Genomic DNA, 24693 nt, shown 5'->3' with positions numbered 1-24693 from the left:
TTGAGCTAAATCTGTAACTGCCATTTCCCCTGCAGACGAGCCTCTGCGAAGTAAGACATCAGGTCAGGTGGATAATGGGACAGAGCACAGGTATGACTCAGGAGTGGCTAGGGATGAGAATCTTGTCATGGCTGATGGCAGCAGGGATAGTGGGATTCCTCAGCCGCTGAGTGCTTCAGATACCATGGTGATGGAGAACCTGGTTCCATTGCAGAAACAAAGCATTGTGGGAAATGCAGTGTCCTTAACCCATGGCCTGCTAAAGGATGTAACCAAAGTGACTCCTAGGGACTCTGTCGGTCTGGAACCCACTTCCTTAATGTCTAAGGAAGAGGAGTCCGCGGACAATTTCTTTTCTCTATCAGAGCATTCTAGCCTGTCAGGGGATGACAGTAATGTCAAAGACTGGGCTGCACAAGAGAGTGATGCTAGCAGTCTGCAATCGGAGGAGGAAAGCAATGATATGGCTCAGACAAATACAGTGCACAAAGGAAAAGCAAGGTGCAGCCGGATCATTTACTTGGCATTATTCTTTTTCAACTCAGCTGAACGGTAATGGTAATGGCAATGAGGTAGTCTCAGATGAGGTACTGACAACTATCAAGGATAGTAATTTTAATGGCTCTGAAGAAATCACGCTGTCAACAATGTACCAGAGCATCATGGCTCATCGCGCAGAAACCAGAACAGAGAGCTCTTGGACACAAGGGGCGTGTCGTAAACTGCAGAATTCCATGCGCCGAATGGCAAAGACATGCTCTGATTTTTTGGTAAGAATCAGCGAGGCTGAGACATGGGTTTCGCAATTAGAGGATGACCTGGCTGCACGGAAAGACCTGACGGAATCTATTAAAGCGTTGAAAGATGATACAGTCTGGAAATTAACAGACTTGGAAAATAGATCAAGGAGGAACAACCTACAGGTCCTGGGCATTCCCGAAGGCAAAGAGGCAGAAGATCCCCGGCAGTTTGTGATCGAACTATTTGAAGAGGCATTTCCAGAGTTACAACAGTGGGATTGGAAAGTGCAAATTCAGAGGGCTCACCGAATTCCTTTTAACCAGCGTAAAAAAGCCAGTCAGGCGGATAACAGGCCGCGGGCTATCCTTATTTGTTTGAATAATTTTCTAGCTAGGGAGGCTTTGTATGGCTTGGCGAGGTCTGACCGGAAAAGAGTTGCGAAAGTCTGTGATTTTTTTGTAAGGCCTGACTTCTGTCAGGCCACTCTGGAACAGAGGTGGCTTCTGAGACAACTTATATCAGCCTTTCAGGCAAAGGGGGCACAGGCCTTTCTTCTTATCCCTGCCAAGTTAAAGGTGGTGTATCAGGGTCAGACCCAATACTTCTTGACCAAGATTCTAGTCAAGGTATTTTTGCTTTTACTATAAGGTTACGAGTACTTATATTTTTATGATTTTAGTGAGGGTGTCTTTTCTTCTAGCAAGTCTTTTTTTTCTCAGGGTCTAATAGGCTATTAGCAAAACTAGGGAATTAATTGCAGAGTAGACAAACAAGACTAATAGCCCAGGAGGGGGGATAGCTTAGTAGGGTGGGTGGCGGTTCAGTTCAGCATCAACAGGGACTTTTAGTCCCCATGCCCTATGTGTTGGGTGGCTGGGGGGAGAGGGGGGAGCTCAAGGGAAGAGAGCGGTGAGGGGGAAGGGTGGGTTGCTGGGAGGGGTGGTGGTGTAATGTTGTTGTTGTTTTCACTTCTGTTTACGTTCTCTCATGAGTATATCAGTTTAATGAAACTGGTAGCTATTGGTACAATCTGGAACTGTGGCTTGCTTCTAATGTCTAGGCCTGATGAAGAATTTGATTCTTTATTAAAATGACAGGTAGAAGGGGAGGAATATCATTATGCTCATGGAATATTCGTGGATTAAATGACAGGAGAAAAGGTTTTTATTTAGCTAAATGTGTACAGCTCATGCAGATAGACATTCTTTGTCTACAGGAAACTCACATTCCTTGCAGTAAAAGTGGCTGGCTGAAGGAATTTGGGTTAGATCTTGTGGCATATACACGGCAAAGTACTACTATTAGGGGTGTGGCTGTACTCGCACGACGTGGTATAGGAATATTTCTGGGAGTTAAGAAGAACCAATTTGTGCGTTGGGTTATTGTCGAATTTGTAATCAATAGTGTCCCCTTTACAATCTGTTCCATGTACGGATCTAATATGGATGATCCTGACATATTAAACTTCTTGAGTATGGAACTTGCGATGTGGCCACACCCATTAATTCTTTGCGGTGACTTTAATATTCATTTGGAGAGTAATTTTGATCTGTTGAGCGACTCTCTATATCCTGGACGCAAAATTCAGACTTTTAGGGCCTAATGGGGGTTGGTCAAAGAGCATGGGTTAGTCGATCTATGGTACAGGCATAAACGGTTGGACATGGGGTATACTTTCTATTCTTCCCCCCACAATAAGATGGTCCGCTTGGATTATTCTTTCGTTTCATGCCAAAGAGCAGAGGGAATTAATATTAGCATATCTCCCAGGATTATTTCAAACCATAATCCTGTAATGGTGGATCTTCCGTCTAATGGGTTTATGGTCACTCCACGCCCCTGGACTTTCGAACGTAAACTACTGTTGGATCAGGCCTACTGTGAGCATGTGGCCAAGTGGGTGGTTGAATTCTTTGATTTCAACAGGAATTAGGCTTCAGGAATTGTGGTGTGGGATGCTTTTAAGGTGGCTGTGCGGGGAGAGACTCTTAATTATTCTGGCTATCATCGGAAGGCTCTTAAGAAACAGTTGAGTGGTTTGGCTGAGCATCTTAGGCGGGCAGAGGTACAATTGATGCTGAGGGTGCGTGCTGGTCAGAATATTGAGGAATGGCAGCAGTCAATTGATGTCATCAAGGCTATGATACACCAGCACTTCAGTGAGGAACTTGCCCTTAAATACGTCCAAAATAGAACTGAGGCATATGATTTGGGGGAAAATATGGGAAGGGTTCTGGCTAAGCGATTACGGCAGAGGGAGGTTTCAAATAGAGTTGATAGAATACAATATCAGTCTGGTAGAATTTATGATTCCTCAATAGGGATCTTGAAAGTGTTTCATAACTTTTACCAACAACTGGATACTGAAGAAGTCAGGGGAGGAGAAGCGGGAAGTGGGCAGCAGCTTTTGGAAGAGTTTTTTGAGGATCTTCAGGCTTCTAAAGTCACTTTAGACCAAAACACGTCTCTTGCAGCCCCAATTACGTGGGAAGAGATAGAGACAGCTATAACCTCTCTTGCCGTTGGTAAGACTGTGGGCCCGGATGGGTTTCCTCTCAAATTCTTTAGAACATTTCAGAATGACTTAAGAGCAGGTTTAATATCCCTATTCCACTCAGAACAAAAGGGTTGCACACCTGAGTCCCAGAGAAGAACTACCATTGTTGTATTTAGAAAGAAAGTGAAACCAGAATTAAATCCTTCGTCATACAGACCTATCTCACTCATAAACACCGACAGCAAGATTTATTCCAAAATCTTGAAATCCAGATTAAGTAGTGTCATCAAACCCTTGGTCTCTCTACGACAGCACAGGTTTATCCCGGGGAGGGACACTACGGACCACGTCAGGAGAGCTATTAACCTTCTTGACTGGGCACAGGCCATGGGGTCTCTGCTCGGGATGATCCTGTTGGATGCCGAGAAAGCGTTCGACAGGGTCTCCTGGCGGTTCCTGTGGTCCGTACTCCACTGGAAGGGGATGGCTAAGGAATTTATTCAGGCAATCCAGGCCCTATATGTGTCACCGGTGGTAGGCGTTCGGATCTCAGGGCAGGAGTCTGATATGATTAATATTAGCAGGGGCACTAGGCAGGGCTGCCCCTGCTCTCCCCTTTTGTTCTTCTTATATATCGACCCCTTTTTGCAGAAACTTGAACAATGTTGTGATATTCAGTCTATAAGGGTTAATGGTTTTGAATATAACACATTGGCTTATGCCGATGATGCCGCAATATTTACATCCGACACAAGATCAGCATACCGATAATACTCAGATCTTGTACTCGGGCATGGAGTCTTTTCTGGATCTGCCGATTGTGCCAGTAGTGACCTATCTGGGGATAAAGCTTACTGTAGAGGTCAACCAAATTCCTGACATAAATGGCAGTCCTATAATTGAAACAACTAAACAGACGCTGGAAAGATTATACCATTTACATCTGTCTATGCATGGGCGTAGCAATGCCATCAAAATGATGGTATTTCCAAAAATATTATACCTTTTCAGGACTATTCCTCTGGTGTTCCAGCTCCATGGTTTCAAAAGATCGAAAGGATGTGTTCTAGATTCATGTGGAGCTATCACTGATCAAGGAGAGCGGGCAAGTGGCTGACCCTCCCTAGAATGCGCGGGGGCTGGGCTATCCCTAATTTCCTCTATGGGCATGTATGCTGCAACATGTGGGGGTACTTCTGGTTGGAGATAGGTGTCGGTGTTCAGAGGCATTTCGCCCAACTATTTTTGAAAATGGTTTGGGGGGGGGCTAAACATTGTCTAGTTAAAATTCTTGAACCTAGCTATTACAGAAAAACCAGAATCAAGACTCTGCAGGTGGCTTATACGGTTTGGAAGAAGGTGCGTAACAGATTCAAAATTCACAATATTAATAGCTACACACCTTTCTCGGCTTCCAGCGTTTTACCTGTAATTTTTCAAGATCAAATCGTACAAAGATGAAGCAACCTTGGGATCAGCACGGTGGGGGATTTGGGCCAGGAAGACCAATTAGCTCCATTTTCTTCTCTGCAAGAAAAGCATGGTCTCGATTAGCGGGATTTTAAAAAATATTTGCAGATCCGCAGTTCCTTAGATAGCAGGAAACAATCCATGCGTGGAGAATAATGGACGATAATTTTAGTGGAATTAATTTGTAGGAAATCCCGGATAAGGGGGATATATCAGATTCTGCAGGAATCCCTGCCTGATGATCTAGTGAATCAGAACGATAAATGGGAACGGAAATTTGGGAAGGAGGGGATCAGTGTTGAAGAATCACTTGAAGTAGCTAATCAGACTTTATTATCGGGTAGTCTCCAAAGCCAACATTTTATGTCTATTTTTGATTTGTATTATACACCGGCAAATATAGCTAAATGGGGTGGGAGTGTGGGCGGCTCCTGTAATAGGTGCAGGATGGTATTAGCAGATACAGTTCACATGTTTTTTTCTTGTCCCAGGTTAATGTTATTTTATCGGGATCTGGAGTCCTTCTTGGCCAAAGTTTTAGGTCTCCCTATATCTGTTTCTCCAGACATGGTTATCATGGGGCTAGAGGTGAAAGGGAGCTGGCCGCGCGCTGTTACTGGGCTTGTCTTTATGGCAATGTTTGTAGCTAGCTTCTAACTGGATCAGCCCTGATCCCCCTACTTTTAGCAATCGGCGCTCATGATTCTTAGCTGTATATAATTTAGAGAGCTCGGTGTATCATTTAAAAGGACGAAGCAGACGAGAAAAGGGACACAAATTGTGGGCTCCTATAACAGATTGGCTTCGGTAATATAGGTATGTAAATATTCCAAATGTTCGAAATTCCCTTGATCTCAAAATGTAAATTGGTGAATATTCCATAATTCCTTTTCCTCTTGCTGATTGAAGTCTCACTGGATCATGTTTACCAGTTGGGTACTTTAGATATCTGTCTATGTTTTCAAATGCTGATTTATTTGAGATAGTGTCAGGGCAGAATACTCTTTTTCTTTTTTTCGTTGTATATATATCAGGGAGCACAATGGGCCAATTTGTAATGAAATTTGAACTTGGCAACTGGTTTTCTGTGCTTATCCAGAAATGAGGTACAACCTATCAATCTGTAATGTTTTTTTTTCGATATCTCTTTTCTATATGTATGTAAACAACAACAACAATGAACAAATTAAAAAGGAAAAAAAAAGAATTGCATTGTGGTGAAGGATAAAAAGAAAAAGTACCTGATTTGCAGGAATTATAAACTTTTGTTAATAGTCGCACACATTTGTCGTCTTTCCAGCAATGAACAATTTGAGCCAAAATGTATAAATCTGATTCTGGAATTGGATCTTCAACGAAGTCTCCTAAAAGAAATATTAGTCAGTAGCATAGATTTTTGATATTTCTGCTGAAAAATGTCATTCAAAATTAAGTTTCTTGATTCTTAGACAGGTGTTTGACATTTCCGGTGTGTCTTATTTTCATTTTAAAATGAAAAAAAATAACTTGCAATATTCCAGCACAAAGTTTTTAGGCCTACTAAAATTGCAAATGAATAACAGTTGCCACCTCCAGAGACCCCTGCTTCAGAAATCCAATGCTTAATATGTAAAGTAATAAACAGAACAGGGTAGCTGATCAGGATAATTTACAAAACAATAAGATCCACACAGCCAAAACGTGCTGCGCAGCCCAAGGTTATATTCCAAACAAATTTATTGTATTTCAATATCCATTTGCATTAAATCAACAAACACATGGCATCAAAAAGGGACATCCTATCCATACAGTCAGTTCAAAAACATACAGTTATATATACAATATATACAAATATACATACATATAAGGTGAACACTCAAGAAATGACGACACCGATAAGAAATTTGAAAACAAATTACGTAGCAATCATTACAACATGAACAGCCTTTACACGAACGGCACCATTTACAAGTGGAAAAAACCAGTCCTATAGATAAACAACCAGTGGACAGGCGGATCTGAAGATGGAAAGGGTTAGCCTGCCTGTCTCACAACACCTGTGATACAGTCTTTTTCAGATTGACAGCAAGGGCCCACAGGAGTGGCGTTAGTTAGTCCCTAGCTGCACCCTTCTTTCTTGACACAGGCTGGGGGTCAACGCGTTTTGAACCGTGATGAATATGGGTTCTCCTCAGGACATGGACTGGGAATTTATCTGGAAAGAGGAATTGAATGGTGGTGTCAACAGACGTGTTTGTGTCAAACTGAGATAGCCCTCTCTGACTCTACAGCACTGAGAAAATAGGAATTACCTTGTCAGCCAGAACTGGGGCTGCACCAGGAAATGTGTATGGAGCTTCAGGTACGTTTTTCTGAAATGAAAAGAGTGTGGGGAATCAGGTCTGCTGGGTGCCTAGGAGACAGATCACACACAGACAGGCAAGTTGTGGTAGTTATACATACATAATCGGCATTACCTGTGTGCACACGCGGAGGTGTCCGGATGTGGAACGCCCAAGGCGCAGTGCGCGGTGGATAGAGGGGTGAGTCACATGGTGGTGTTCTTATTAAACCAGCTGGGTGGCGAAAAAAACAAACAAACAGAGAGTGGGTTGCCAACACTGCACTCAGCGTGAAAGAGGCAAAAAATGTGACCTCCTAGGCAGGGATTCGTATAGAACTAAGACACTGAGCCTACCTGCACCTAGGTTGCTTCTCTTGGAAAAACGGCCGGTCCGTGAAGGAATCCGGGGAGCGGGGCGGGAATCAAGCTGCCGCGTACCGCTGTGGAGAGGCGGGGACAAACACCAGGCGATTACAAAGCGTTCGTCATGTAGTGCCTAACGGAGGAGGGGGTCTGCTCGGCCATTACTTACTTGGAGCGCCTGAGCCTGAACGTCCTTTCCTTCTTGTGCCTGAAAGCGAAAGCGGAGCAAAGTGGCTCGCGCTCGTGTATTAAGACAGGCTGCTGACTGGCGGGCATAGACACAGAGGCGGGACTTCAAATGGATCCCGGGGAACATGGTACTGGTAGTTCCATGTTACAGAGTGCCAGGGAAGCGGATCGTGAAGAGGAGAGTTGGATACCACAAAAGCGGAACCTGCCGAGTAAACTAATATAAAGATGTATTTAAAGCACAAGACAGGCATTTTTAACGGGCTGCAACTTGTTACTCGTTAAAAACACACCAGGGCCATTTTCCTCTGAGTCTGTCCCCGTTAAAGCTTCTGGTTCATTTACAAAGTCACCCCGTGTGTGTAGGCCCTACACTCCTGTTATGTGCCATAGTGTGTATTGTCCCAACATCGCATTTTGAAAGACATCTTCCTAGTTCTAGAGTGAGGGATATTGAGTGCCAGACATTCCACCCGTTTGGAATGTTCCAAACGCCACACCACCAATCCAGTAACCTCATTGTTAACAGCCAATGCCCACAAATTTGGAAGACAGAAAAAAGTTGGTGCATGAATGAAGAGAAATTGAAAAGAAAAGAAAGAAACGGATTATTTGGGGATTGCCAAATAGAACCAATTAGGATCAATAGCAGCACAGCTTAGACACAGCTAGGCAGCAACCAGCTGCTTGGCATCTGGAAGGCGGGGATTGAATGGAGCTAGACTCCCAGATTAGAAAGTTCAGACATTTCATTTAGGCCAGAGTTCGATGTGTCAAATTTCAGGATGAGATACGCCTCCTTTTGGGAGAGACGGGCATCAGGATCTCCGCTGCCACCTGGAATCACTGCCAGCACCGTCCATCTCATCTCATCCACAGAATGTTTGTAGCGTAAGAAGTGCGAGACCAATGGTGCCGTTAGGTTCTTATTGTTTATTCTGGATCTGTGTTGTATTATTCTTTGGCGGACCTCCTGCGTGGTTTTGCCTATGTACAGCTTGTTGCAGGGACATTGGATGGCATACACAGTATATTTGGTCTTGCAATTAGTGTGTTCATCATGGCGCCAGAATTTATTGCCATCAGTAAACAAGGAACCTTCCATTGTGATGTCACAGACAGTGCAGGTCCCGCATTTGCGGTGTCCCTTGACAGGGTTGGCCCCAAAGATGGTACTTCGATTGTCTCTTTTGGCTGGAGGCCGAGTGGAAGTGATCATCTGGCCTATACTTCGGTTCTTTTTGAGTGCAAACAGAGGGACACCTACATCGGGTAGTATTTCCTCCACAAGGTGCCAGCTTTTTCTGATGATCTTTTGGAGATGGTTGTTATGGGGGCCAAAGGTTGACACACAGACGATCCTTTGGGTCGCTGGTCTGGATCTTTTTTCTAATAGATGTTCCCTGGGCGTCCATCTTGCTCTTTTCATAGAGTGCTTCAACAGCTTGTGTGGATATCCCCTTTCCCGTAGCTTGGCCGTCAGTGCTTGTCCGTGAAGATCAAACTGTTGTACTAATGAGCAATTCCGCCTCACACGGAGAAATTGTCCATATGGGAGATTATCCCACAAACTCCTTGGGTGGTAACTCCTGTAGTGGAGTGCATTGTTCTTGTCGGTTTTTTTCTGATAGAGAGAGCATGACAGTTCATCAGTTTTAACCGAGACCTCCACGTCCAAAAAGGGTAATGATTTGGAATTGTAGCTCAAACTGAATTTAATATCAGGACTTCTGTTGTTGAGCCATACATGAAATTCTTCAAGAAGGGCTGACGGGCCATTCCAGATGCACCACACGTCGTCTATGTATCTGAGCCACTGCTCAATATGTTGTTTATAGGGGTTGTTATTCAACACATATTTCTCCTCATACTGACCCATGTAAAGAATGGCCATTTCGGGCGCGAAGGGGCAGCCCATCGCCGAACCTTTCACTTGTAAGAACATCTCGTCCTCAAAGGTGAAGAAGTTCTTTTTTAGTGCCAGCGATGCAAATGCGACGATGAGGTCAGAGGGGACCCTGTGTGGGCGGGGTCTACTGTCCAAATATAGTTCAATGACATCTAGATCGTCTTGTTGGGGTATCTGTGTGTAAAGAGAACACACATCCATAGTGGCAAGCACTTGGAAAGATGGATCAAACTTGAGTCCCTCAACTTTGTTGATAAAGTCCATGGTGTCCCTCAGGTAAGATGGAACTTGGACCACGAGTGGTTTCAGGAAGATGTCGACGAATTGAGAGTTCGGCTCCAGGACAGAGTCACAACCGGACACAATGGGGCGACCCGGGGGTGTTTTGGAGTCTTTGTGAACTTTCGGAAGAAAGTATAGATGAGGAATCCGTGGGTGTTTCTTCACGAGATATTCCGATTCCTTAGGTCCTAATATTCCTGATTATCTGGCATCACTGACAAGTATGTTGACTTCATTCAGTATCTGTGCTGTAGGGTCGTGTGTGATCCGGCGATACCACTCCTGATTATAAACATGGCTGCGTCCTTCAGTTCTATATAGGTCTTTTGACCACAGGACCACCGCACCTCCCTTGTCTGCTGGTCTTATGATCGCCTCTTGTTGACCCTTCAGTTCTTGTATGGCTTCTTTTTGTTTTTTGGTAATGTTGCTTGGTACAAACGGGCGTTTCTTCTCAAGCATATTCAAGGATGACATCACAGAGCGCTCAAAGGCAAGAATATTTTTGGAGATGTTATGATTAGGGGGACAAAACGTAGACTTGTTCCTCAATCCTGATGCTTCAGTGAGGACCTGGTCAGGCGAGTCTCTGAAGAACCATCTGAGGCGTATTTTCCTAAAAAATTCCAAAACTTCCAGTTTGATTCTAGTGAAGTCCATTGCAATCCCGGGGACAAAGGAAAGCCCCAATTCCAACACTTCCTTTTCGGCTTGTGATAGAACTTTCCCAGAGATGTTTATGATAGTAGATGGTTTTAGGATTTGTAGTGTTGTTTGCGCGTCGTCATCTCCTACTGGGGTTTGAATCTTGTCCGCTTCTGCTGTTGGCCCTGGCCTAAAAAAGGCCTCTTTGGGGTGTTTCGGTTCTGTTGGTTCCTATTAGACGGACCCTCACCGGCGTCTGAGTCCTCCATTGACTCCGACGAGGATGTTTCAGAAAACGTGGTAAATCTTTTCTTTGATCTTCCCTGATTGGTGTTGAGATATCGAGTGGAGTCGGGTTTAGAATAAAACTCATCTTTGAGGTATGGATACACTATCTCGATATTAAATTTTTTTTGATCTTTCTCAAATTTTGAGGTTTTGAAATTGATGGTATTGTCTCTAAAGGTAGCTAATTCCTTTTCAATTTTTTCCAAGAGAGCTTTTGCTTCATTCTCGGTATGATTATCTTTTATTGCGTGCAGTTGTTCCTCAATTTCCTCCTCCTCCTTTTTCAAGATTCTTTGGGCAGTTTCTACAGTGTGCACCATCAGATCCCTACTGCATTTGGTGCTAATGAAACTGAATCCTTTACGGTATACTGGATCATCCGTAAATATTACGGGAACATTCTTGATCTGAAGCCCCCAGGGGATGGTCCCGGCTCTGAGATTGGCAAGTAGGAAATGGCCATGCAATTCCGTTCTAACATGTTTTTTTTTTAGTCTAACAAGTTTGTCTGCGAAATTAAGCTGTTTTGCTGTGCTGCTTAGTTTGACAGAGGAGAAGAGAGTAGAGTCAGAGAGGAGTTTTTTTTTTTTTTTTTAAAACCTTTATTGTACAGAGAAGGCTCACACATACGGGCCTACAACCCAGCGGGCCGGCCACCACAAATAAGGAACATAGTCAACAATACAGAAACGCATACAGAATATCACAACAAATCATACAGGAAATAAGGGCTAAAAGCCATATAGCAACCAGCAGGGACAGGATACGAGAAGGTTGATTTTCTAATATATAGAAACGGGTACAACAGGATAATAAACAGTTAGGAAGTCTCGAAGGGCCGTGGTGGGCCGCGAACAGCCACGGTAAAAGATACAGGATAACTCAATAATGACAAATACCTATCGGTAAGGGCAGAATATGAGTCACACCAGAAAAACAGTGGCAACCGCCGTTCAACGCCACCCACCACAATAAGAACATATGATATCAAACAGAGTCGAAAAAAGCTTATCAAATAAAGCCCTCCGTCACACAACCCAGGGAATAAGGAAAAAAAAAAACCACGAGAGGGGGGAGGAAGGGAGGAAAAAGAGGGAAAAGGGGACAAAAAGCGAAAGGAAGAACGCCACCTCAAGCACGCGCCCCATGGCAAACGAGGCCGGAAACCACAAATCGGTATACAGAACCGGTAGTAACCAGAGCAAAATTAAATAGTCAGCCAAAGTCACAGTAAGACCAAACGGCCAGCGCATCAATAACAACCCACCCAGGGGGACACATGCTGAGACCGCGTCCCGAAAAAGAGGACACACAAGAGCCATAGAACCAAAAAATTTGAAAAAGGAGGGGAGAAAAAACCCCCAAAGAAATGACAGACCCCCCCCCACCCCGCAAGCCCACCCTGCACCCCTGCAGAAGGCTATGGCCCACCCCCCAGCAGCGTGCCTTGCGCCCTAATCAGAACCCGAAATATAGAAGAGCTAAAGCAAGATAGAACCATAAAGACAAAAAAAAAAGGGGGGGAAAAGAAGGAATAAGGGAAAAAGAACACGGGAGAGGGCCATATAACAGAATCATTGGCTCCCACCCTCCCGTCCGAAACATCAGTGTCCACGGGAAGACGATGAATTGAAGGATACAGACCAGGAATACGACAAAAATCCGACATGAGATACCGTACTAATCGATCATCCAACCATTGCAAGACAACAGTCCACCAAGGCAAGATCGTCTCATCCCTGTCCTTTTCTTTCCAAATCTGTAGCAGTCCGCCCCACGAAGAACCAGACCACAAGGAACAGGAGGCAGAGAACAGGGAGGTCAAACTTCAATCCGCATAAGATGTTCCGTGCACCACTCAAATGATCCGGAGCAGTCAGAAACCATTGTACACAAGGCAGGCACAGTTCCGAAGATGATCTGAGGAAAGTCGACCCAGCGGAGTCAGCACAGGATCTACGATCGGCCATTCGAGGAGATGAAGAACAGGAAGAACCACCAAGACCGGCCCGGGCAGGACCCGGCCCACCGACCCATAGCACAGGAGAGGACACATCACGATGGAGGGCAGAGGAACTCCGCACCTCAGCAGAAACGTCAGCCACCGGGTCCATAATTTCCAGGATAGAACCAGCCGCACCTAGCAGCGACGTAGCCGCACACGCCAGGGGGGGCTCAAACGGCCCATCGAAACGAGCCTCCTCCAGGTTAACAGCGGGTGCGGCCACAGGAGTACCCCAGGAGCGCAGGGCGGCGAGGATGTCCGTAAGTGTAGGAACACCTTTACAGTATCCGGTTTCTGTGCCACATCGTGGACCACCGCCGCCCATCTCGGCCCGGCTGAGATATACAGGGTCGGCCGCCATCTTGGAAGCCCGGCGGGGTCGCAGCGTTCCCCGACCCCCGACCGGGCCACAGCAAGGCAAACGGAATTCAGTCCACCACCAGCAGAGGCACGTCCAGAGCAGGAAGGGGGGCCACCAGAAGAAGGAGGATCGCCGGCCCCCCAATGCCGCCGGCCCCGTTCTCCGAGTCCGGGCGGAGGCACTCAAAATGGCCGGACCGGAGAACAAAGGGGGGGACGAGCCACAATTACGGTCAGTCCCGTCAACAGAAGGCAGCGCCTCCACCCCAGGCTGCGGGACTGCCTGATCAAACCAGAAAGCCGCGACCAGCCTCTCTGCACAATCGCCTCGTCGGCCGAGTCCAATGCGCCATCAAGGGCCGGCCATAGCGTAGCGCTCCGTCCGGGCGCCGCCAAGGAGACTCAGGCCAGTCCGCTCCGGAGGTCCCGAAGCAAGCGAAGGCACAGTTCCGGAACCACGGCACCCAGAGACAACCGGAACAGACGGTAAGTGTCTATAAATCGCCGTAGATCCACAGCGTAGCAGAAATTGTCTTCCCGGGGCAGGATAAAGGCAGGATTTATGTTTCGAACAGGAAAGTTGACGGAGCCGAGCTAAAGCGCGGCCATCTCGGACGCGAGCTTGGCTCCTCCCCCCAGAGAGGAGTTTTTGGATGTGATCCTCACTGAAGGACAGAGTGTCCTTTTCAGCCATTGTGAATTATCAGGACACGGGGCCTGAATGCAGTAAATGCGTTTATATTCGACCACTATTTTTATTCGACACACAAAGGCACCTTGCGAGCAACAGCCCGCTCAACCAAACTGTATACAAATGAAGGTATTGGATCCTACCACTGACCAGCCTGGATCTCGACACGTGATAAACAGAACAGGGTAGCTGATCAGGATAATTTACAAAACAATAAGATCCACACAGCCAAAACGTGCTGTAAAGTAGACAGTGCCGGCTCCCAGACTTGCTGAGAAGCATGCAGCGGGGGTGCCAAATTTTGGAGGGACCGAACACAAAGATTGTCTAGTCTTGATTTCTCCTCACTCACCCACCACAATACCATTCCCTGTTCCTTTATCATACTCTTGCAGGCTACTTCTATCCCTGCTTTCTCCCGTTTTCAAGGTTTTTCTGAATTTCTATACTTCTTCCTTTCTGCATTTTCTGATTTTCTCTCTCTCATTGTGGGTCAAAGTCTAATGAAGGAAAAATACCTTCTACTCCCCAAATAGAATGCAGTGGGCCCAAAGGTAACCACTGGCTCAAACTAAGCATTAAGAAAGCCCCCACTTAATTTATTACATTCACCTTTCTACTGATACATTATACTACCAACATCTGTGGGGGCTTATTTTCAAGCCCCTGTTCGCTGCCGGAACGCAACTTTTATTGACGGTCTGTCAGAACACACTGCCGGCCATATCTACAAGGCCACGTAAAGCCACATTATGTGACTTTTCATGGCATTATAGATATGGACTGAGGTAAGATGCATAATTCACTGCGTTGCCTGAACCTGCGATAGGAAGGCGTGCCATGGGCGTTATGGTGGGTGTTCCCACTAAACACCTATGTCATTTGGCACATATCTAGAATTATGAAATTTCACAAACCGGAGAATGCATCAAAAGCCTATGCCTCCCCAGGGAAGCTTTCCTGGGGAGGCGTAGGCTTTTGTTGCACCTTCCTGCACATAAACAATCCTCCATGCATCGCGGGCACCCTTCCTCCATGGTGCAAAGATGCCTACTTTAGCGCATGGCAGCCCTCTGTGCACCAGCGCAAGGGAAAAGGACAGGAATGGACCGCATCTCATAGATACAGCACATTACTGCCTTTTTTTGGCATAGGGCAGGGCAGCAAGATTCCTTGCAGCACAGCCCTGCAACAAAACCTCATAATGAGAACCTTAATTCTTAGGCCTCCTATCATTGAGCACATTTCTGACATGAAAGGAAAAAAGCATATGCTGGCAAGGAGAAAAATAAGTTATAAGGTCCCATGCTTAACACATATTCACCATCTCACCCACTATCTGGTGATGGCTGAACAAAGAGGTTGATAAAACTAAGCCCACCTTAAATCCATATTTTCCTTTTTATTTAAAGGTTATTAGATTTATGTATGTACTACTTGCTTTTTACAATGCACAGTCAGTATTTCTTCCATAATGGGTACCCCAGGAAAAAGATTTTGGTTTTATAGATATCTTTTCTCTTTTTACATCAACCACCTGGCAAAACTGTCTTTTTCAGCTACATCTGGGAGAATGGTTAAGGTTCATTGGACCTTGTTACATTAATGGAATGCTGTTTGCGTTTGGGTTTTCTTCAGACTAGATGGTGGTCAATGTCGGACTCACACAGATATAGGTTCTGGCACCAAAATTAAAGTGGCCCTCATTAGTGAATTAGAAAGCAAAAATTGGTACCCATGTTTGGAAATTGGAATAAGTTTGAACATATTTTGCAAGGTATGAAAGACTGCATGGATTGGAGCCATCTGCAGCCAATGTTTACTTTAATTCCATGGAAGTCAGAAGTAAAAACCAGTCCAACAGATCATTCAACAAGCCCACAAACAGTTACAAATATGACCTACACACTGACTTGTCAGACCAGCTAATTGGGCATTGCCTAATTGCCCTAAAGGGCAGATCCAACACTGGTTAGGTGGAAATGCCACAGTGCCCTCTGTGCCCTCTACTTCAATCTTTATTTTGAAGGAGATTTTACAGTCTTCAGTCAAACCTATGAGGGAATTTGGAAACTTGAATACAATACTTTTTGCAAATTCTGTTGTGCTTCTGGCATTGCCAAACTACTGTAAGATGCAAAACATGGCAAAGCTTGGGCCATTTCCTTTGCGGAAATTACATCACAGGGCTTATTTATTAGAGCCTTGCGTCACTTTTGCACTAGTTAAAGTGATACATGCATGACACATGGCTCTTATAAAGATTTATGAAGCCATGTAAAGCCACCCTGCATCGTTTGAGTGGCCTCATAAATCAGGAGTAGGGTGACAAAACGCAAATCACTGCTTTGCCTCGCTCTGCGTCGGGAGGGGTTCAGTGCTCAATTTGAGGCAGTGATTTCTGGTGCTGAGCACCGGCACTTAATCATCAACACCAATGCTTTTCAGGAGCACCAGTTAAGGAAACATTCATTTGCGCAGGTATGGGGAGATGAGAAATGATTTGCCCAGAATTACAGGATGTTGAGCCGACGCCCAGACTCAAACCTGGTACCCCAGCTTTGAAATAAGCAGTGGTGGCCATTAAGCAGCATCCTCTCCGCACTTTCATTGTTAGTAGTTGGTTCTGTTTTATATGGTGCCAAAAGGAGAAATGGGCTGATGCAGGTGCTTCCTGACGATAGCCCCAGCACTTATTCTTTGGCAAATTAACCTCAATAGGCATTTCATAGGCGTTGTGGAGGGTTTTCCCATGCACTATCTATGGAATTTGATGTTGCCACAGATTTACAAAATTATGTAAACCTGGGAAAGCATCAAATCTGTATGACTTCCTCATTTTTACCTCTTTCCATGTGTGCTGCAGCCATTCTGCAACATATATAGAAAGAAGAAAGCTCCTCATAGGATTGTATTTGTGTAGGAAGGTGCCCCTTGCTGCAGAAAAACAATCCTGCCTGCAACAGAGGCCCCCTTACACAATGGTCCGGGGGTGCCTGTGTTGGCGCTAGACTGCGAAAATGGCACCAGAGCAGGTAGAAAGAACATGAATGCACCATATTGCTTAAAGGCGGTGCATCCCTGCCCTTTCACTTTGGCGAAGGGCAGCACAGCTGGGTGCCTTGCTGTGCCTCCCTGCGCCAAAATGCCATGAATGAGGCCCTACATGTACAAAACTATGCATTCTTACACCAAATGCTGAGACATCATTTTCTGTGTTTTTTGGAATTAGGGTTGGTTCTCACCACGGCTGTCATTGCTGTAGGGAGAAATGCAGATCTTGTGCTGCTGGTCATCACTGCCAGGGGCTGTAGCACAAAGTATTGTGCTCTCCAGCACTGTTTGCAAAGAGGCCAGAATGTCAGGATTTCTCCTTTTCTTCCAGAGGAGTTTACTCTGAGTGCACTCTGATGCAAGTCAAGGGTCCGGGACCTGGGGAGGCACCTCTTGGGTACCAGGGACTTACTCTAAAAGAGGCCAGTAATGCTTTGGTGGGTCCAGTTTAAAGGCCAGGCAGGTCCACTTGCAGCAGGTCTTCTGGGCAATCTGGAGCTTGTTGCATCCCTGCAGTGCAGATCAAGGGAGGGTCAGCCAACTGACCTTTGGAGTCACTCACATAGTCCAGGGTTCAAAGAGACATCCTCTTTCCTTTGAGCAGCAAGACAGGCTTCACGCAGCAGGGCAGTCCTCTGGGGAACAAGGCAGGTCTCAAGCAGCAGGACAGTCTTTTGAAGAACAAGGCAGGCATCAAGCAGCTAGGCAGTGTTTTTGTAGGAGCAGGGCAGTCCTCGGAGAAACAAGACTGGCCACAAGCAGCAGGTCAGTCTTCTGAGAAACAAGGCAGTCCTTATGAAGTCTACCACAGGTCCAGAAGTGTACTGAAGTGTTGATCTGAAAGTGCAAGAAATGTCTAGGCCTCCCTAAATTTGTTCTGGAAATGCCCTGCCGTCACCTGCTCAGGTTTCCAGAAGTCCAGAATTTCAGAAGGTTGGTGTCAAGTTCTTTTTGAGTGTACTGCAGGCAGTCCTTTCCAATGCAAGTGAGGCACGTAACAGCTACACCACTATATGGCCCATTCTGCCATCATCCAGTTCGTCTTTGTTTCACTGTCTAGGAGGAATACACAAACACCAAATGCCACTCTAATCACAGGCATGTGACCCAGGACAAAATCTGCATGCCACCTTTCCAAAAGTGACCCATTGGAATCAACGGTGTAACTTTTGTGTACCTCAGATCCTGGGTATTGAACAAGAAAAACCACACTTGGTTCTGTTGGGGAAAACAATTGCTTAATACATACGAAGCTCAGTCTGTGAAGTATAACGAAAATTTATAGACTTTGAATGGAACCAACAAAAGCAAAATGAATCATTGTCTCAAAACATGTTATTTAAAATTTTATATATGGCTGTCACTTCATATAAATATCAACCAACGAGCAATATATGAAATAGGGATTATGGTGAGTAAAGTGACATATGTGATAATGTGATAATATACATAAGATGTAAAAGACATACAGTTATATATACAGAAGTTGAAAATCAATAAAGATCTGTCCTTTCGAGTTAGCTCATATTTTCAACCACCGCTATATAGTCCATAATTTTTTAAGGCCTGGTAAGCTGTAGGACATGAACTGGTATGATTGTCGATGTTTCGACCCTGTAGTATGCACAAATAAAAGTGCATCACACATCAAATGTGCATTAATGGTGGAGGGCAATTCTCCTGGTAACTGTTGGATAAAAATAAAACCAGGTAAATAATGGTGAAATCCCAGGTTAGAAAAAATGAGGTTGTTTAAAGGTAGCAAACTTACCATTTATCAGGTCTTGAAGCCTGTGATAGTGAACAGTTACCGGGACAATGCCCTCCACCATTATTGCACATTTGAAGTGTTGATGCAATTAATGCTTTCTAATCTTGGTGAGTCATTTATACATTATGACTACCTGAGTTGATTTATTTATTATCAACTGGAACACACCTGATTGTTTTTTATTCCCTTGTCCCTTCTAGGCTGTCATCTACTGTTTTTAGTCCTGAGGAAGACCTGCAGTGACACACTTTTATTTGCGCCTGATTCAGGGTCGAAATGTCGACGGTCATACCACTTCATTTCCTGCAGCTTACCCGGCCCCCAAAAATTATGGACTATATAAGGGTTTTTGAAAATATGAACAAACTAGAAAGGACAGATCTTTATTCATTTTTAACTTCTGTATTTATACCTGTATGTCTTTGACACCTTATGTATAATCTCACATTGTCACGTATGTCACTTTACTCACCTTAGTCAACAATTCATATGTTACTTGTTGGTTGATATTTATATGAAATGACAACCATATATGAAATAGCAAATAACATGTTTTGAAACAATGATTCATTTTGCTTTTGTGTGCTCCATTCATAGTCTATAAAATGTATATATTAGATGTTCGTTTAACTTCACAGACTAAGCTTCGCAAGTATTAAGCAATTGTTTTCCCCGACAGAACCCATTGTAGTTTTACGTTTCCAAAAGTGGCATTTTCAGACATGTAATTTAAATTTGACTTTACTGTTGAAGAGAATATTTAATTACAAATAATTGGAGGTCAAACATGACTTTCCCATCTGTTCCCAATCAAATGTTAGCACTTAATAAATGTAATAAGGTAACTCAAGGTTATCCTATCGGAGTCAGATATTGTATAATTACATCTCTTGGTGTGTTTCAGTTAATATAAAGGCAATCCCGTTTTGAACTAACCGAGAGAGGTATGTCAAGACTCCTCTTTAGCATCACTATTGTTTCTCTTATATATTTTGGCTTGCAGTAAGTATGAGTCTGATGCCCCTAGTTTTAGATATCTTCAGTCTATGATGCTCTTCGTTCTGCAAATTACACCACACTTATCTCTCATACACAACCTAAAGGTATAAAAAATAATTAAAAATGTGTGAGTTTCCACTTTGGGAAAGCAAAGACAAAAATCAAGTTTTCACAAACAAAAAATATTTTCTTTGGTAAAAATTCATAGTATATTGAGAAAGAGAAGGTTGAGTTAGTTAACATACAGTTTTAGTTAATAACAGTTTTCCAGATGATTGACAAAATCAGAAACCATTTACTATGTATATAGAGAAGATTTTTAGAAGTTTGAGTTGAGTTATCCATTTTCAAGTCAAGTCAAGTCAAAAGATAAGTTTATTTAGATCATAATTTTTAAACCAAATCACAGTACTTATTTACATTAAAATATCATCTGTCAACAGCGATTCATACAAAATTTGTTATTAAAATCTCATTCCTTTAAAAGGGAAGTGTAAATGGACATCCCCCCGTCATGACATTTAGAACTGGTGTACATATTATCAATTACTCCAAATAATTTTTATCCTAAAAACACATAAAACTGGTTATCTCTAGACACATTTCTATTTAAAATTTTAAAATCTATTTCTAACTTATTATAAAACTCTGTACAACCTTTATGAATTTCCCAAGTGCAATTGCAATATCAATGCTTGGAAGTTCTGTAATTAGCTGAAGTGCTTGTTTCCTGTTTCTTATATCATATTTTATGAATATTGGACGCAGCCAAAGTTTGCGCTGTTCTAGAATATTTATGCAGTCCAACAAAAAGTGCACGGTATCCCCTTTTGTACCCAACCTGCATTTACAGTGCCCATTAGGGTCCAACATTTTGGATTTCAATTCTTTATTTGATATCCATGGGTTAATCCCAATGCGTAATCTTAGGATCTCTTGTCTAAACCACCGGTTAGGTAATAGATCCAAATAAGGGAAACAGGTTTCCTTTTCCCATGCATTCATCATAAAATCCACCGAAATTTTCTTACCAAGATATTCCCTATCCATGCTTATAGTGGTAGCTTGGCAATTAGTTCTTAACTCATATTTGGAGCACTCTATTGTTAGTGAATCACAGCATATATTCACTTTTAAATTTTCGCAGGCCTGTAACATTCTCTTCCTACATGTTTTTGCCCATTTTAGGTCACTTTGTTGTATTTCCTTTCGACACCAATGTGCAACTTTTTGGTCATTTTCAAGACGGTTCCAAAATCTAATTACTGCACATTGTACCTGGACCCCCCAAGAAGTTGTCCCTAGCTCAGTTCTTATGGCTTGCACCATTGCCGATGGGGGTAGGGATAAGAGTTTTTTCAAGCATTTTCCTTCCTCTAGGTCCCAGATTCCCTTACCGCTCAAATAAAGGATTTCTGCTCCATAGAGGACTTGTGGTGGGATCATCGCATTAAAAGCTTTCAGTAGTGGTCGGTGAGACTTATCCCCATAATCCCGGTTAAACATTTTTAACCCAGCGATTGAGGTTTGTGACTTCGCTTTTTGGGCTTCCAGGTGTGTTTGCCAGTTTAATTTTTTATCAAACCATACACCTAGGTATCGGTATTCATTTACAGATTCTAATTTAAGATTCCCTAAAAACCAATTAAATGTATTCACTTTTTTCCCAAAGCATAGGATTTTCGTCTTGTCTAGATTTACCTTTAAAAATAACTTTTTACAATATTCATTAAAAGAATTTAATTTCCTTTGAAGGCCAATTTCTGTTTGATCCACTATTACTAGATCATCTGCATATAGCAGACATGGCACCTTTTTGCCATCCATTCTTGGACTGGCACTGCCCTTCACTTCAAGGCATTTCGGTAAATCAGATAGGAAGATGGAGAATAACTGGGGGGCCAGTACGCAACCTTGCCTCAGACCATTTCTGATTGGAATTTTCGGCGTCAGTGACCCCTCAGTATCCCTGATCACTTGGACCCAATTTTCCCGGTGCAATTCTTTTAATACCGTCAACAGGTCAATTGGGATATTTTTCTTTATTAATATTTCCCAGAGACAGTCCCTGTCCACAGAGTCGAATGCGGCTCGGAAGTCCACGAAGCAGCAACAGAATTTTCCGTTCTGCTCCGTCGACTTCCTTGCCATTGCCCATAAAGAGAAGCAATGATCTGTAGTTGAATGTCCTGCTCTGAACCCTCCCTGTTCGGATGGTATTATTTCATTCTCCTCGACCCACTCATTTAGTCTGTTTAGAACTAGTTTTGAAAAGACCTTTTCCCCTATGTCCAGGAGATTTATCAATCTGTAATTTTGTGGTTCCCCGGGGCTACCCTTTTTGTGGATGGGTCTGATTATTGCCCCTTTCCAGTTTATTGGCATTTTTCCCTCTGTTAAGAGTAGTTGAAAAAGGTGGGAGAAAAACTTTGCCCACCATTTTGTTTGGGACTTAAGGATTATGGCTGGGAGGTTATCCGGCCCTGCCGCTCTAGACAGGTTCAGCTTCTTAATTACTTCAATGACATGGTCTTCTGTAAAGTCTACTTTAAATTCATCAGAAATTTCCTGCCAGCCTGAGTGTACTCTTGCTCCTGGGACCAATCTGGCTTCATATAATTCCCTTATATATTTGACCCAGGCTCCCTCACTTACGACGCAAATCATGTCTCCAGCTGGGGAAGTCGATGCTGCTTTTATCAATTTCCAAAATTGTCTCAAGTTCTTGTTTTCAATTGATTCTAGCAGCTCTCCCCAACATTTCTCTTTATATTCCCTTTTTGCGTCAAGGACCATCTTTTTAAACTCTACTTTTAGGGAAATATTAAGTTTTTTCCTCTCTTGACTGAACTCTTTCTTTTGTTTTTTAGCTTCAGCCCTTATCTCCCTTTTTTTAATTTGACAGTCCATTGAAAACCATTTCAGCCTGTTAGCATGATTTATTATACCTTTGCTTTTGTTCTTTTTTAATTCTATCTTAAGGCATTGAACCGCTTGGGCAATTTTCTCCTCGTACCATTTTAATTTTAACTTTTCAAGGTTTACTAATTCTATCTTTTGTTGGAATGATTTGAACTTTTCCATGTATTCTTCGGTTACTCTGGTTGTTGCCCTTTTTGGGTACTCCACTTCTTGGTGAATCACCTTTTCCCTTGGTTCCACCCTTCCCCATTTTAAACTCACAGAGAGCAGGTTGTGATCACTACCCTCTCCGTGAAGTACCTTGAAGTCCTGCACTAAGGGGAAATTCCAAGCTGGCATAAAGGCGTAGTCAATTGGGGAATTTTGTGATCCTTTTTTAAAGGTCTTCTTTGCGGGGCAGTCTGTTTTAAACCTGCCATTTAAGCAAAAACGTCCCTTTTCTCCCGAGTAATTGACCAGTTCCCAATCCAGCTTTGAGGGGTCACATGATGGGAAACTAGCATAACTTATTCCATAAGTATCTAATAATTCTGCGTACCAACAATCGATCTTCATTGGATATAGCTTATGATTAAAATCCCCTAAAATTAATAATATGTCTGAGTAGTACCTTTCAATAATATACTCAACATCCTGTTTGAAGTTACCCATCTCTCTTGCGTAGTCACCTACATTGTCCCACTGTATATATACATTTATGACAATTATTTTTTCATATGTCTTATCCTGGGAGAGATGGTTTATCCTGCACACCAATAACCATTTACACATTACTTTTATCAATGTCACATTTCTTAATATTTTCGTTGAGATCGTCATTATTCCCCCCGAAGGTCGGCCAAATCTTTGTCTCGTTGCCGGCTGATTTAGCTGATAATAGCCCTCGAAGATAGGGGTTTCGCCACATGCCCAAGTCTCTTGTAGGCAGGCAATTGCTACTTCGTTTACTCGATTCTTTATCAGTTCTCTTTTGAGGTCATTGCCTAACCCATTTACATTCTATGATAAGAGACTTAGGGCAGGAGGCACCCCCTTCTCCTATTCTATCTCGCTCAATCCCCCAGCTTCCCCACTTACATCCAGATCGCAATCTGTTAGGTCCTCTACATAACTACATTGACTCCACTTGCCCCACCATTCCTCATTCGCTGTGTTCTTTATCACTACCTTTAGGTGTTTACCCCCTTCCTCTTTACTCTGATGTAATTTCACCTGTCTCATCTTCAGGCCAGCATGACAATTTAGGAAGTCCTTTCCTGGGAGTGCATTTCCCCTAAGGTCATTTTCAGTGAACACCTTTACTCCCTCTTGGAGAATCTCGCTGGCTGCCCTCAAAATTGCCTTTTTTACCAGGTCTGAATATAACCATACTTTTGGTATTTCCCTACCTTGTGTACTAACTATGAAGCCCACCTGTCTTAGATCTTTTGTATCGATCCCACTCAGGCTTATGCATTTAGAGAAGATCGCCAGGATTTGTGATCTATTTAGGGGTTTTATTTTTCTTGACTTCTTACCCCTTTGGCCTTCCTCAGCTGGTTCTAAGTAGACCCATTTATCATTCCCCTGATCATATCCTCTCTCTAGGGGCACTATACTCATCTGTCTTGGCCCTTTCCTCCCTGTTGTTCCCCTTTCTAGCTCGTGCAACTGAGGTATATCTTCCAAGTTGCAGTGTCTCCGGGACGTCTGTCTGTGTCTTTTTAGTGGGGTGGTTATTCTCTGGCTTAAGGGTTTATTCTTTTGTACTATTTCTTTAGGGTCCGTGCCATTCTCCCTCTTTTTCTGAATGTTTTGATCCTTCCTTATCACTTCTATTTCCGAGGGTCTAATCTCGACGAAGGTCTGAGCCATTGCATTTAATGTACCTCTGATTTCCTTTTCCTTCGTCTTTTCCTTTGGCACTTCTTGTCTGGCCTGTTTTTTGCCTGCCCTACCTTTGATGTGGGCTCTTACATGATCACATCTCCTTCTTACCAGCATTGGGCGCCTAGAAATATACACATTATCTGGAGGCTCTACCAGACCACTTCCCAAGCTTTGTTCAATAACTTGGGGCATTCCTACTGGTCTTATCAAGGTGGACATTTGTCCTTTAATTCCAGTCAACTCATCCTCTATCTTCTTTAGGTATTGTTTTTGAGCATTCAAAACCCCATTATTCAGCAGTGAAACTTCAAGGAT

At 43.5% G+C, this 24693-nt stretch overlaps 1 protein-coding gene across 1 annotated transcript in view; it reads right to left on the bottom strand.

The window, feature by feature from the left end:
- The window catches only part of LOC144773796 (acetylserotonin O-methyltransferase-like), a 409197-nt gene that overhangs the window by 73228 nt on the left and 311276 nt on the right, over positions 1 to 24693 (bottom strand). Inside the window, exon 6 of the mRNA XM_078658902.1 lies at positions 5950 to 6072. Within this exon, the coding sequence (XP_078515028.1) occupies positions 5950 to 6072 (123 nt within the window). The remainder of the gene's footprint in view (positions 1 to 5949; positions 6073 to 24693) is intronic.

Source organism: Lissotriton helveticus, chromosome 8 (genome assembly GCF_964261635.1).
Source record: "Lissotriton helveticus chromosome 8, aLisHel1.1, whole genome shotgun sequence".
NCBI lineage: Eukaryota > Metazoa > Chordata > Amphibia > Caudata > Salamandridae > Lissotriton > Lissotriton helveticus.
The sequence above is the reverse complement of the archived record's forward strand: the minus strand, read 5'-3'. Positions and strand labels throughout refer to the sequence as shown.